Source organism: Rhea americana, unplaced genomic scaffold (genome assembly GCF_003343005.1).
Source record: "Rhea americana isolate MKP2758 unplaced genomic scaffold, rheAme1 scaffold_16, whole genome shotgun sequence".
NCBI lineage: Eukaryota > Metazoa > Chordata > Aves > Rheiformes > Rheidae > Rhea > Rhea americana.
In genome coordinates, this window is record NW_028185705.1 from 5,703,409 (window position 1) to 5,718,298 (window position 14,890).

General features: G+C 40.3%; 1 protein-coding gene across 2 annotated transcripts in view; it reads right to left on the reverse strand.

Moving 5' to 3' along the window:
• The window catches only part of TAFA1 (TAFA chemokine like family member 1), a 219,958-nt gene extending 205,329 nt beyond the window's left edge, over positions 1-14,629 (reverse strand). Inside the window, exon 1 of one of the 2 annotated variants that reach the window (XM_085299998.1) lies at positions 14,512-14,629. In XM_085299998.1, coding sequence (XP_085156124.1) covers positions 14,512-14,629 — 118 coding nt within the window. Of the gene's footprint in view, positions 1-14,493 lie in introns of both variants that reach the window. The other variant, XM_085299999.1, reaches the window with a different exon arrangement.
• Between the last annotated feature and the right edge of the window lie 261 nt (positions 14,630-14,890).

Genomic DNA, 14,890 nt, shown 5'->3' on the forward strand with positions numbered 1-14,890 from the left:
TGCAAAGCACAGCTGAGTTCACATAAAAATGACAAAAGTAGATACTATCACTTAGCAAAAGCAGCACGTTTCTAATGCTAAGCTTCAGTCAAAAAAATCCTAGAAGCATCCTCTCTCTCTCTCAAAAACAAGGTGAGACAAGCCAGTCTGCATTTCAAGGACAGCAAAATAACCACTGCAGCTGTTTACTTAAGGAACACATATTGGTCCTCCGACATGGATAATTATATCACCTTGAACAGGAAAATTGCCTCATTAGAGGAAAAGATTTTGAAGTGACTAAGGAGGCAGGTAAATACCTCAGTATCACCAAAAACATCAGTTTGTTAGTCTTGCTTTCCCACTCTCTGGGGCACTCACTGAATGGCCAAGAAAGCATCTCTGTACTATTGAGAGAGAGAGAGGAGATGACAGGCCAGCCACTAYGGCAGAAAGCAGCATAAAATCAGAGTACTTTAAGCAGCTTTTGATTGCCCTCTTATTTGTTTTATTTCTAAGCACTGAAAGAGAAACAAGGAAACGGCTCGATTAAGTTAGAAGTCTAGAGGAGGAAGTACTGCTTAGAAATAAATTGTTTCAGGTTGTTTTCTTTTTCAGTTTAGCAGAAAAACAATTAAATTGTTTTAAACTAATTTCAAGATGTAAATATTGCACTGAAGCAACACTTGATATCTTGCTTTGGCTGTCAAATACAAAAAATTCAATTTACACTGCTGTAGTCACACAGTAAAARAAATGCTGCTACGCAAAGTGTAGAGCACTACCCTGTGTATCCCTCCAGCCTATGAAAAAATCCAATCAACTGTCACACTAGGAAAGAAAGTCTGCTACAATTCCTCAAATGCATAAAAGCACATAACCACAAGAGCTTAAAATAGCAATTTTTACAGTAATTCAGCAATACATATGAGAGGAACACCTAGTTTGATTCTCAAGGCCTAAGAGAGGCCTCGATACCCYCTGCGATCCAAGCAATGGACAGAGATGAAGCCCAGCTGCCTTCATCACAGGTGTAAAGGATGCAGATCAGCCTGTGGGAAATGATCCCTTGCCATGATCCTCCATCTGCCCARGTGGTCCCTGATATAAGCTGGGACAAAGGACTCCTGCTATACCTTCACAACAGTATGAAGTCTTGCCAGAAGATATGACAGTGTTGGTAAATAGCTTCATAACCACTGGCTTGTGTTGCCCAGGAAAWGGTAAATAATGTAGAAGCTCTTTTGCCATCTTTAAGGCACTAGTTTCCTAGGTCCCAGCAGGTGAGAAGCAAAGCCTCAGCAGGAGGCTCAAAAACCCAACAGCAGCAGCCAAAAAGGACCATTAGTGGGGAAGGCCATGCAGGACCSTAACAGAGTCCCAGACCCACCAGCAGGTCCCAACACCCTCCTTTGACCAGGCCAAACAAAACAATCACAAGTGATCTTCCAGGCAGAAGCCTTCAGGGTGCAGCCCTCTTTGGGGACCTGTCTTCCAGGCCTAAAGCAATTCATGTCTTTAGAATTAATCAGGAGATCAATCGTGACAAGCAAAGCAGTTATTTTTTTAAATAGGGAAAAAATTCAATATCCTGCAACAAGTTTTTATGCTACTGTAGTTGGCCTGCAAGCTTATTGAGATAGCAGATATGCAAGTCAGACACATTACTCAAATGTGCTCTTTGAGTTATGCAGAATCAGTGTTACGCTGTCTGTGAAACATTGGGAGCATCACAAAACTCTGGTGGGAAGTGTAGCTTTCAAGTGAGAAGCATRTTTAAAATGTATGCCTTTTCGTCCAAAAAGAAAAAGCCTAACTTTCTCAAAGGAAGTAATTAAGCAAAAAGTTGAGAGTTCCAGATTTGAAACAAACACTGCACTGCCTGTGTCTGCYGAGTCTCAGATTCACATGAGCCTATGGACACAGGAACAAAATTCACTAAAAAAAAAATCACTCACTTACCAATGGAGCAACAGTACATGAATGTKAAGTCTTACACTTCATGACGGGGGCAGCCTGACAGATTAGAGCTTAACCACCCTGAAGTTGGTTTACGCTAAAGCACTTGATTCATGAGAAGGGTGAGCCAAGAGCCTCCGCGACCTGCTGCCCAGCTCAGCGATGCTTATACCTGCATGCCAGACCATGCCCAGGATGGAGCAATGGGGACACTCAGCCTAGGCAGGTAGGAGAGGACAGACTCCTCGCCAGCCACCAGGATCAGTATCACTTAGATTAAGGAACACAACGCACTACCTTCTGTTCTGCATCTGCAGGACCCACWGTCCCTCAGTGAGGCATATGGGGTGAGAGGGGTGGGAGGGGAGGGAACAACAACAACAAAAAACAAACAAACCAAAACCCACAAAAGGCAGGTTTTGCCTGGGTGTCCTGCAAAACTATGCGACTGTTACAGCAAATATTGATGTTCTAGAGATTTATGTACTGCTCTCAGAACACTGATTAATTCCCTCCTGACAATGGCATAAATGAGTTTTATTTCCTCAGTTGGTCCTGATGTGAACTCTTGACATTACAGCCCTTTTTAAAACCACAGAGAACACAGCTCAAGGTAGGACTTCCAAAACTTTAGGTATTAAAACATTCAATGCACATGTACTACATGAAGAAAGAGATTTTACTACATTTACATTTGAAAGTGGGTTGCATTTTAAAGTCTATATGCACTCCCACTAACAGAGTTTACTTCACAGATGCTGCCAGGACTAAGAGATAATCTCTTCTGACCTTCTAAAGAGGACAAGTCCATCAGATGCAGACAGCAGCATACTAAAGACATACAAATCTYACCAGATGAACTTCAGTGTAAGTTACATGCTACTTTGTGGTTGTTTCTATCTATATAGATCCCACCTATTCCTTCTGTAGATTAGAAATCAAAAAAATATAAGAATAAAAGCAAATAATTCAACTTTCATAAGAACAAGCAGATGAACTGGAATTTGCCATATCCCTGGCAAGTGCCTAAACATGCTGTTAAACTGGAATCTGAAGACTGAGGCATCTTGCTTGCTCTGCCTTTCTGATAGTGTTTTTTTCAGAGATTCTGAAAGATCAAAATTGCAGAACCATTTGGGTTGAAAAGGGCTTCTGGAGGTCATCTCCAYCAAAGCAGGGTTAGTTCCTCTAAAGTTAGACCAGGCTAGATCCCCGTTTCATTCCATATTGGGTCAGAACAAATCCCCCCAAAATCTCAAAGTGTTTCATTAAACCAATAGCTTCCTCTATTTGTAACCAGTCATTCCCATTTAAATAGATAAAAGTACAAAAACACCCGTGCAAATACCAAAAGCACAAAAGGTCTCAGGATTAATAAGTAGGTATTTAGGGAAAAATTTTGAAGGGAGATTGAATTTGGCACACAACATGACTCAGGAGTGACTTAGGTAACACAAGTCTTGGAAGAAAGATAGAGCCAGTGCCAGAGGCCACGTTGCTCATAGAAAGCACATTATCACAAAACACCAYGCAGCAACAGTCAACTCAAAGCCGATTCAAACACAGTCTAAAACTCCAAGGAACCATCTTACTAATAAAACTGTCAAACAATTCACACCGAAAGCCAAAATCCACCTCCCTTTAATTTGTGCCTATTCTTGTTGTCAGCATTTGTCCATTTTCAAAACTGATCCTGCTCAGTCAAGAGTTGCTTTCCCGAGCTTGCTCCACCTGGCCTGACCAGCACATTTATTTCTGTGGTATAAAGTCCTCAACATGGTGTTTTGATGCCATGGATAAAGACAGAGGAAAATTTGGGTGATGTAAAGGATGAAGGTCTGGTTTCAGTACAAATACATGAAATCAAAGTATAGGAGAAACACAAATAATGATAGCATATTGCCTTGTATACTGTCTGCTGTAGAGTCAGGCATACACACACGCACAAAACTTAAGTTTTTCCTGTTGGAAAACTTGGAATAACAGAAATAAATTTTCCTATTAGTGAGAAAGGCTATAATTCATGTTTTCTTCAGTTTAGCATTAGGAAACATTTTAACAAAATATAGTGTCAATATGAGAAAACAGAAAGTGTGTTTCAGTATGTCACACCTTTTGATCAAACTGCTCCATTTCGATTTTTCCAGGCAGCAATGTTTGGAACTATTTATTCATAAAAATGTGGGTGCTATTCCAGTTTGGATGAATCAAGCAGTATTTTGTTGCTCACAAACACTGCATCAAGGTGCACTGACTAAGAGGAGGAGGCTTGAAGAGACTTTGGAAAAGTGGATGCTATCAGATGCAAGAGAAAATACAGGAAACTGATTCAAAGACTACAGATTTAGAAATTATATAAGCACAAGGGTTTATAAAAAAATTGAAATATGGTAAAAGCCCACAGAAAATACCGGGTAATTTGGCTACATTGTGGAGCTTCCACCAAGCTCACAGTCCCCATGTCYGGCACTCTCCTAAGGATGGTTGGGGGTCTGGAGGGAGCAGATATATAATGTGCTAAGATACACAGCATATGCAACGTCCATCAGCCCTTCCACAACTGTGCCCTGCTCTGCCTTATGCCGTCCTTCGAGCATGGAGCTCAGTGGCGCCTGCTGTAATCTTTTAGGACTCAAGACTTCGAGCCTCACCAAGCTAATAAAGAAAGTGGAACAACAAACAGAACAGGGCAGAGCATGAGATAAATACCTAATAATTACTGTCAACTGGTTCAATGCAGTGTCTTACCAACAGTAGGAGATAAGCATTAAACAATTACCTAATTCTGTCTTTGGAGGTAAGGAAAATGTAAAACATTTCCTCAGTGTCTTGGTTGTAAGATATAATTCCACCTCTGCATGATTCATTTAAATATCCTAACTTGGCATTTCATCAGACCCCAGCATTCTGTGACAAACAGGGATATGCACACTGAACAGTCATCTCTGTTCCTGCCTAACTGTGGGTCTCMTCCTCCTCTTCTGCCATATGTACAGATGTGTTTTAATCTAGAGCAGAAGAGCCCTGACGTATTATTGCCCATGAAAGCACAGAGCTTAAATGGACCCTCTCTTAGCAGAGGTCACTGCACATTACCCTGAAGCCTTTTCCATTTTTCCTTTATATTGAGGTCTTATTCTAAGGGAAGAACGAGAACAGCATCACCTTGCTTTTATGGGTTGAATAAACTTCATTTGGAGACTGCTGTCAATGGTACTCTGGCCTCATTAATTTTCTCCCGAACTTAGCTTTCAGACACTTGCAGGCCTTTGTCTACTGCTGTCATCAAGGCATTTGCATGTACTAATTCATGACAAATTGTTTCATTTGATGCACATCTGATTTCCTTGCCTGCCAACTAGAAAGAGATAATAGAAATACCAAGAGAAGCTAGACTAGAACAAAAGGGTTCATCTATTTGTTGGAGAAAACTCCAAACAAGGTTAAGGAACACCACCTGGGCAGCTGACTTCATGGTTGAAAATTCATCATTTTCTCCATGGAGAGCCAGTTTTTAATAACCTGGGAAAAGCTGCATTTTTGCATTTTACTCAAAATATGCTATTACTACAGGAATAATTATACTGCAGATGTGCGAGTTGGCTTAGACATAATCATTCTTTGTCAGATCCTACCCTGGCACTCTGAAACCAATTACAAACTCTTTCAAAGATCTCCAACATCTTCAACTCATCTGTTGGGTTTTCATTTTAATGCACAGTAGTGCCATCTAAATTCTACAACATCCCATTGAAGAAACTAAGAACTTAAGTTAATGCTACTCATAACAGAACAGAAGTCTTACTGTCACCCTGATAACTTACAGATATAAAGAAGGCAAGATTTGTAGGCAAGGACCATACCTGGTATTACACCAGCTTGCAAGAAAGCTGGTTTGTGGCAGTGGTGGGAGGGAGAAAAAAAAAAAGGCAACAGCAGACCACCTTTAAATCCAGCGCTGCTGCAAACTGGAACAAGAGCTGCTATGAATTAGAAGGGCACGTAAGGCCTTCTTTGGAAAGAGGCAGCTGCTGGCATATATGAATACATGCTTTCAGGCAGGATTTATCCTTTTTAAAAAGATGACTAGTTTTAGGCAGCTGCTGAGATAACAAATCTTACACTGGTGAAAATCCTTGTAAGGATTATAAAGGCACAAACAAGGAATGTATAAAAATAACAAACTACATATCTTTTYCTTAAAGGACAGACAGACATTACAACCTGAGAAACATTCTTCCAGAAAGCATTAGGGCCTCAACTCTCCGCTCAGTTTAGTGGCAGTAAGTGTAATAGACTGATGGACATACCTGAAGGCACTCCCCAGAAGACTGAAGTTAACTGATTTTATATGCATTAAAATCCCCCCCACTATTCAGTCATATTTTACAGCATTTTCTCCCAAATACATTGTGCTGAACCCTACTTTATTGTTAGTATCAAGTAAAATTGATCTTATTGCATCATTTGATGTTTATTTAAACTCAGAATGATTTCAGAATGTAAGCATTTAATTATTAATAGGTTTATGTAAGAAAATATAAAAGACTTGCTTTTTCATCCTTGAATCTGTTTAACAAAGCCACAACTGTATTACTTATCATGTGGCATGCAGGGAAAAAGGTGCTAAGCAATAAGTTCCCTTCATTTATCCAGGTTCTTTTAAAAAAAATAAACATAAATCAATGAAACTGATTTTACAGATGTACTATACTTGCTTGCTCTCAACTACTTAATTAAACACAATTAACTCTAGTTTGTTTTGGCAACCAACTAATGTCACGATCAAGTATAAATAGACCCTGCAAGAACAGATTATAATTAATAAATCCTTTACAATACAGTAAAACTACACTAAAGCTTTGGTTGCCAGAAATATTTAACTGCTTTTTTGAAGAGCATTAACGAGGACACCTAAGATAATAAAATTTTAATCAGTGTGTGCAGTTAAGTTTTGAGCCTAGACTCAGGCTCATCTATACAGTCTGTTGGCTGTACACTTCATTCAGAAGATAAGAAACTACAACACCAAGTTCCCTACTTTCTAATAAACTGACATGTATGATCACAGATGATTTCAGATCTAAGAGGATACAGAAGCTGTTTTCCCTTATTTTGTTCAGTGGATTTGAAGGCTTTTGATCCAGATTTTTGTAATCTGCAGAGAACTWGATTACTAATCCAACAGGAGCTTTGGATCTTGCATATTTTGGATCTTGCRCATTATGACCTGAACCTTCAGCATTCCTAATGAAGAGACGAGGATCCTCAGTTAAGCTGCTCTTTAATTGCCTGTTCATTCAGTGATAGGTAGTGTATGATATACAAATAAACTCACAGCTCGTAAAAGAAACAGTCACACACATTTTTAGAAGGGCAGACATGACTGTCAGTGGGAGCTGCTGGTGTAGAGCAGTCATGTCTCRGATTATGTGTAGCTCAAAGGCAAGGCCCCACAATGAGGACACCACAGCAGGAGGGAATTCTGCCATCTTCGATAAGAGATGGACCTCATGTTGCTCTTCACTTAGATATTTTCAAGGAATCACTAAGGAAGTGAGCTCCAGGCCATGGAAGAAGAATACAGCCCCTTTTGCCCAGACCGCAAGTCATGCCAGAGCTGTCCAGTACTTTTTAGGACTGAGCCATAAAAGAGCATTTAATGCTAACAGATGTCAGGATCAGGAGCTGGTGTGTGACTTCCACTGAAGTGGCAGGTGCTTTGATCATGCCAAGCAAGTATTTAGGACTGGATTCTGAAACCCTGGATTTATTAACATCATTCAAAAAAATCTGATTCCTTAGCTCCTCAATTTCTGTCATCAATTCACTTTCCTAAGCTGTTTTTTTCAAAGTAAAAGAAGAATTGTAATAGACTACTACAATACAAGTATTGATTATAAGACCATAGCTAAAAGCCTGATCCTGCATCTGCTGTCACTGAAGGTAACTGACTTCCAAAGAGAGCAGGACTGCTTTGTTAACCCAATGCGAAGGAAAGGGGGAAGGCTAAGGGGTACAGTCAGCGAGAGAGGGAGACAAGTAACAATCCTCTAAATAGAGCATAGAAATATGAGTCACAGGCACATACAGGGGGCTTTGTAACCTCATTCTGCTTAATTTACACTCCCAATTCCCCACTGTGCATCACTGACAGACTAATAAATTTAGATTCCAACTGTGCTACAGTCCTAGTGGTCCCTGCCCAGAGCACAATGAAACAAGATATCCAGCCCTGTGTCAGGGCTCGAATAAGTTTAGCTGGAGAAAACTGTTCTGTACAGAGCATCTGGAAATAGCAGAAATGCCGAATCCCATCAGGAAAATAAATCTTGCTCACAGCAAAGGTTGATTTCACAGCAGAATGGAAAAGAAAGCATTCAAAAGGAAATACAAAGATTATAGGAGGGAAAGGATAAAAAAAATGAAAMCTAATGGGAGAAAACACACCTACCTTATGAGGAAATGCACTTGTATATTGCTTTTTAAGTTCAAGACTCTTATATTTTAAATAGGCTAATCACTAAAGCAGGTTTTTGATGTTATCAGCAGAAATACTTCAGTTCAGAACAATGGGTATTGCCTTTGGGGCTTATATTTGTAGGTGTCAAGTTCTCCTTAGGGCTAAACCATCACAGTATGAATTCTCACAGCCTTTAAAACCCCGACAACAAGCTACAAATAGCCAAGTACACTGGAAGGCACTCATGACTCACGGAGGCCCCAGGGCTGCACTTGGAGATGGAGGCACGGGAGGGGAAGGCATCTGCAAGGACCATGGCTCTCCGCGCTGAACTCTCGCGCGGAGAGGCGCTTTTTGCTCTRCATCCCCCCGGGATGCCTTGCAAAGGGGACACGCTTTGCTCTTGCCTCTGCAGCTACCTGCAGACTGGACCTAGGGAGCACATGCAGGGAGAAGGCATGTAGCAGGGAGGAAGGACTCGGGGGGGGGACCGAGCCAGAGCACAGATTCTGCCAAAGCCCCCTGCACAGGCAAGCAGCACTGCCTTTCTCTCGYGATAGCACTTTGGTGCTGCTCTTCCGCAGAAGGTGCGTGGCAAGGGACACATAGAAACACTTCCAGCAGTACCCGCAGAGCGGCATTCTGTGCGGCAGGCCACTTGGTGCCCCACCGCGCACCTCAGCCACCGCGCTCTTCACGGTCCATCGAGCTGCAACACCTGCTCTCCCCTGCTCACCTCGTCTGACTGCATCAGAAGTAACAAGGCATCACATCCAGCAGCATGACCAGCGACAGCTTTCTTCCACCTGCAACAGAGCTATGAGCCCTTTCTCAGGTGAGTAACTGAGCTTTTACCCTCCCTCAAACATTCATTACTCCTTGGGAGTAACACATCCTTCTTCCACTCTATTACACCCCGKCTCTCTTGTAAAGAAAGGGCTTGCTCACCCCAGAAAAGCAAGGCTAATTTCTCTGGCTGCAAACATACCCTATTGCCACGTTGTTTCTCCTCCGGAGGTTTACTTCTTCAAAGTATCACCGGGTACAACGCTTCTGTAGAAGCTACCACTGCAAGCAGGCGAGTCCCCAACGCAGGAGGCAGTTCAGCACCGCCGCGCTGCCAGGAATCCAAGCAGCGATTTCAACGCATCAGTTCCCTGCATACACCGAACATGTACAAATACATTTGTCCTCCTACATTCAAATRGCTTTGTTTGGGCCCAGAAATACAGCAAATACCTCCAGCCCGAATCTCTTTACTCAGGAGTTGACAATTTCACATTTTGAAAGACAGACTGTGGAGGCCAGAACACAGATTTGGTATCAATAACAGGTATCAAAGACAGATGGCATTTCTCAGTCGCTTGCTGGAAATCAAGTTGAGCAGACTTTCCTGATCTTGAACAAACTGGGACATATTCAYGGCGCTCTGTCTCTACTGGCGTAAACAAGATCTGAATTAGGTCCTGCACCTCTTCCAATTTGTTCATTTTAATTAAMACAGCAAGAAACACTAGTCACCAGCTTTCACGTCCCTGACCTGATCGACTAGACACAGGCTACGCTGCTGCGTGGTACTCTGGATATTGTATGAGGGGAACAGCTTGCACTCACACAGGATATTACCTTCACCAGTCACCAAAGTGATATACATTCATACATCAGCTGCCTTGTCCTTGATTTGCTTTTATCAATACCAAGAGCAAAAATCCCATTTGATTAATCCTCCAAATTTCCATTGCTCTGCCAAGTATAGAAGAAACTATTTTATTTACACTTTACTGAGGAATTAAGATTCAGACCAGCATTCCTCCCAGACTGTCCTGAACTGAATAGCCACAAATTTGGGGCACATGAAAATGGTAGGTCTTTTGAAATGTGAAAATATGCCATTTCCCCCAAGGCTAGAAAACTTAGTGGGAAGGCCAAGATCAGAACTAAGTTTTTTGCTCACAGCCATAGACTCAAGTTGCTGTAAAATGCTGTCTGTCTTCTAAGAAATAAACTCAGAGCACTTTTAGTTTGATGTCAATAGTTAGTTTGTACGGAATTGCTTTGACACCAATTTCTCTCCAAACTGTGAGGAGAAAGAGYCACTTTTTAATTGGCACACGATTAACTACTCACACACTACTCACAGTAAAGGTAAATACGTAACACTTGGTATTCAGTGGATGTGTGAATGATTGCACTCTTGATTCAAACCATGATTTCTTAGTCTGAATAGACCTATTTTTAAAATAACATACTTGCAAAAGCCAACATTGCTATAGTAGGTATACTTTCTTTTTTTAATCTGCCCTACATCTCCACAGTGTATGTAACTGCCACAGAAGAGTGACATGGCATCCTTAGCTGATCATTTTGCATAGACTTACAGGCAACTCCAGTGTACTTTAAGCCACATGTGACTAGTTTGTTGTCCACTGCAACTCAGTGGAAGCTGATGGTTCTCACCGCCTGCAACACAGGTCGCATTTACAGACTGGAATGGTGAAAGATTTGCCAAGAATTGTAAGATTGAGGGGTTCACTGTTGTTGGTTTTCTTTTATTATTAGACTTGAACCCTCTGAGACAGCACTTTGATTTGTTAATATCTTACTGTCCTGCCAAACGCCAGCCTCTACTTCCTGCCTCTAGGAAGGAGTCAATTCTGTCAATCAGATGATCAACAGGCTATCACAGGCACTTGGCTAACTGCAAATCACAGCCTGTCTACTCTAATCCTCAGGCCAATTCAATAGCTCTACAACTGCATGTTACAGCTTAAAATGGCCAACACGGAGTTCTCCTCATTACTGCTGTTTCTTACTAAATCATACAGAAATGACATGGTTTTTTCTTTTTCTTTTCTTTTTTTTTTTTTTTTTTTTAAAAAAAAGATCTGTTTCCACATAGAATTATTTCCTGTGAGTGCTTTCATATATCTTTTGCCTAACAAATTTTCATGGAAATGAAATGCATTCATATAAGGAACTGCAGAAAAGCATATGTATTACCCAAGGAGGATTACTGCAGTGGTGYTCTGCTACCTTACACCAAAGCAAGTAAGGTCATCTCCTCTGGCTCCAACTTGAGGAGCACAAAAATCTACCCTGCCTACCTCACCTATCACATTTAAACGAAACATTCACCAATATTAAGTATTTAATAGCAAGCATTTAAACCTTTATGTTAATGAGGTAAGAAATAATAATGCATGAAGAGGTGCAAATAATATAGCATAATCTATTTTATATTTAAAGAATATTTGCTATGCCCTTACTATCTGTGCCCTTCTACCAACATTTCACAGAAAATAAAGCTACAGTCACTTACAAATGCTGTCACACAAGATGGTTCATCTCATTTGTTTTTGGGTTTGTACCTTCTGCTAAGAAGTCTAACGGAATAAAGTACTGAATCATATCTATATCATATACTACACTGAAAGGAAGCTTTAAACTCATGTGTTTGCAGATACAGTACATAAAAATCTATTTCAACCTACTCAGACACTTACGCTTAAGAAAGTTTCAGGGAAAAAAAAACCATCAGAAATCTACTTTAATGATAAACTAACCTTCTCAAACACTGCCCCTGATTTCTAGTGTTTCAAAATTGGATTAACCGATATATGGGTATATTCACTGTGTTAATCCACTGAGCTCGGTTCAAGTTTATTATGCTAAATCCACTAAATGGGGATGTAGTGTTTTTTCTACTTGCACTTTTTTGTGCTTAGTGGCACTCTTGCATTCATCAAGTAGAAGAAGCACAAAACAGTTTGGAATCTGCCTTTTTAATTATCTTATACAAAAGTTGCCCCATGCTGGAGCTGAACTGTTCAGAACCTCTCTTATTTCAAAGCATCTCATTATCTATGGAAGATCACGAACTGAAAGAAAAGGTATGCTGAGCATGCTATTGATTACAGCTATATTTGCCATGATTCAATAAGTTGAAACTTCATATACCAAATATTAAATTACTGAGATTATGCACTGGATGCAGATGAGCCATTTTTATTCACTTTTATTTGCCTGAACATTTTAATCTTACTTACACAGTGACTAACTAAAAGTAAATGACGCATTCCTAATATTATAAATATGAAAAATAGGGTGTGCTCAGGGACTGCAGTTGAATACATTAAAATCACTCAGTTTGCTGGTTAACATATTTCCATCCCTTTTACATACAACCTTTTTGCATTTGGTTAGCAGACTGCAAATTCATGGCCTTAAAACGCTGTCTTGATTTTCTGTTGTGACAGCAGAAACTGTCCAAGATCCTGAACAGTTTCCCTAAAGGACACTCACGAGCTGGTACTTCCCAGGCGCAGCACAATCTGAATCCGAGGTGAACATCATGTCAAATTCCACTCATCTGTCAGTGTAGTGGATTATTTCTTGGGAGACTGAAATTGGCTGCCCGCGATCAGAACACCATCAATCTTACTCACGTAGGGCGCGCAGAAGCTGCCGGGGAAAGGCTCGCAAGAGGAAAAGCCTGGCTGTTTCTAAATAGGTGATGAGGCAGCCGTAAAACCTTCACTCTATCTGTATCACATCTCTGAGTGAAAGATTTTGTCATTTTTCACATTTCCCCAACACTTACTATGCATCCAGTGTCTTGCTGTTCTTGCTTCATAAAAGAGGCGATTTTTCACGCTTAGGCAAATGTTACAGAGCTCTGGATCTGCCCAGCACTTTTTTTCCTCATAATGTCACTTGTTTCAACTGATTTTACACAGAAGGATTACATTTTCCTTTTACCTATCTGTTTAGCTGAGCTGGGTTTTATTTCCTTCACTGAGGACAGACTCAGATTACCAGCAGCATTACTCACAACTGTATTGTTATAAGTATTTTGTTCATTTCCTTGCAGTTCCCAAATATGACCATCACTCAAATTTCAAATACTCTTAAGCTTCCAATGCCAGCTAGCAAAGACAATATCATTATTAATCTAATGCACTAACACAACCACCTAGAGTTGGTCTATCAAAGATTTAGGTCTAGTGCTCTACATTATGCATGCTTTTTACAAGAAAGCAAGAAGATGCCAATACATGCAACTTTTGGACAAGGAAAAATAGTTGGGAAAAAAAACTTTTAATCATTAGATTGTAGAACACTTACAGTTCAATTACCATCTACCTTTGATGGTAATTCCATTAGATTAAAAACCATAAAGCATTAATTACCACATATTAGACAACGCATCATTACAGTTCAACATTTCCCATCTTTCCTTTCCAAAGCTCTTAAGACTTCTCCCTCCTTTCTTTGAATCAGCATTTACAAAGTRAAACACTTGCCCTGTCTAATTTTAACTAGTTGATAATACTGTGTTAGACTATGCCAAGTCCTCAATTTTTAACATGGCACATATGCTCCAAAATGTAATTAAGAGTTGAAAACTTAACGTGATCAGTTGCTACTAAGAAAAGCACAGGAGTAGTAAAAATATTAGCGTACAGTCTCTGTGGATCACCATAGTCAAAATGAGTAAAGTTTTCCAAATCTGTGGGACTAATTCTGGCCTTACACACATTTACCTCCATTGAAAGACAGGCCCAAGTTCTCCTCTGCGTTACACTCCTGCAACTTCATTGGTTTTCAGGAGTAAACTTGAACATCCTAAAATAACTGTATCTCTCATTTACACTACAGTAAACACTAATGGCTGAGTGGATTTTGGCTAATAGTATTTGAAGTAACCAACATCCAATTTGGGTTAGATACAGCAAACAAAGTACCCAAAACTATATTGTAACAACATCCTTCCAAGCTCTACTTCCATTCACTACTGTAATAAAGGAGGAGAATGAGGAGATAGAAATAAAGACAGAGAAAGAAATTAAGCTGTTGTTTCAAATGGGATTCCCACATTGGAAAGTTGTTAGAAGACAATGTAAAAAGATGAATACCTCAACATCAGCTTGGCAAAGCACAACACGTTTAGGCTGTCTGGAAAAGACACTCTGCAGTATCAAGGCAAACAACTCATAAAAGTTAAATGATAAAATGGATTTTACGATTATTCAATCATTTATCAAGACAGACATGAGCAYGGGCAGAGTGCCTGCAATCTTATGGCATCCCACAGCTGATCTCAGTCCTACCTGGTCTGTGCAGGTGATGCTGCTGGAAAGTGTGATGGAGGGACCCCTGACAGAGCAGCATTGCACAGGCACTTATCCACAAATACAGGACCCAGGACATTGCAGAGACCACTGCCATTCTCTAAACAAAATATTAGACAGACATGATTATCCATCACCTCACAGCACACAGAATAGTCAGCTTCCATTACAACTTTTTTTTAAAAAAATTCTTTTGTTAAACATCTTTTGTTCCTAGTTATTTTTCCCCCTGTAGGATGCAATTGTCATACAACAGAGGTCACATCCAAAAAGGACAGTTGAGGTAATGAGATGTCAACACAAGAGCCTGCATAACTTTAATAATTCAGCAGCAAAAATGAAACTATAATGATCTGAG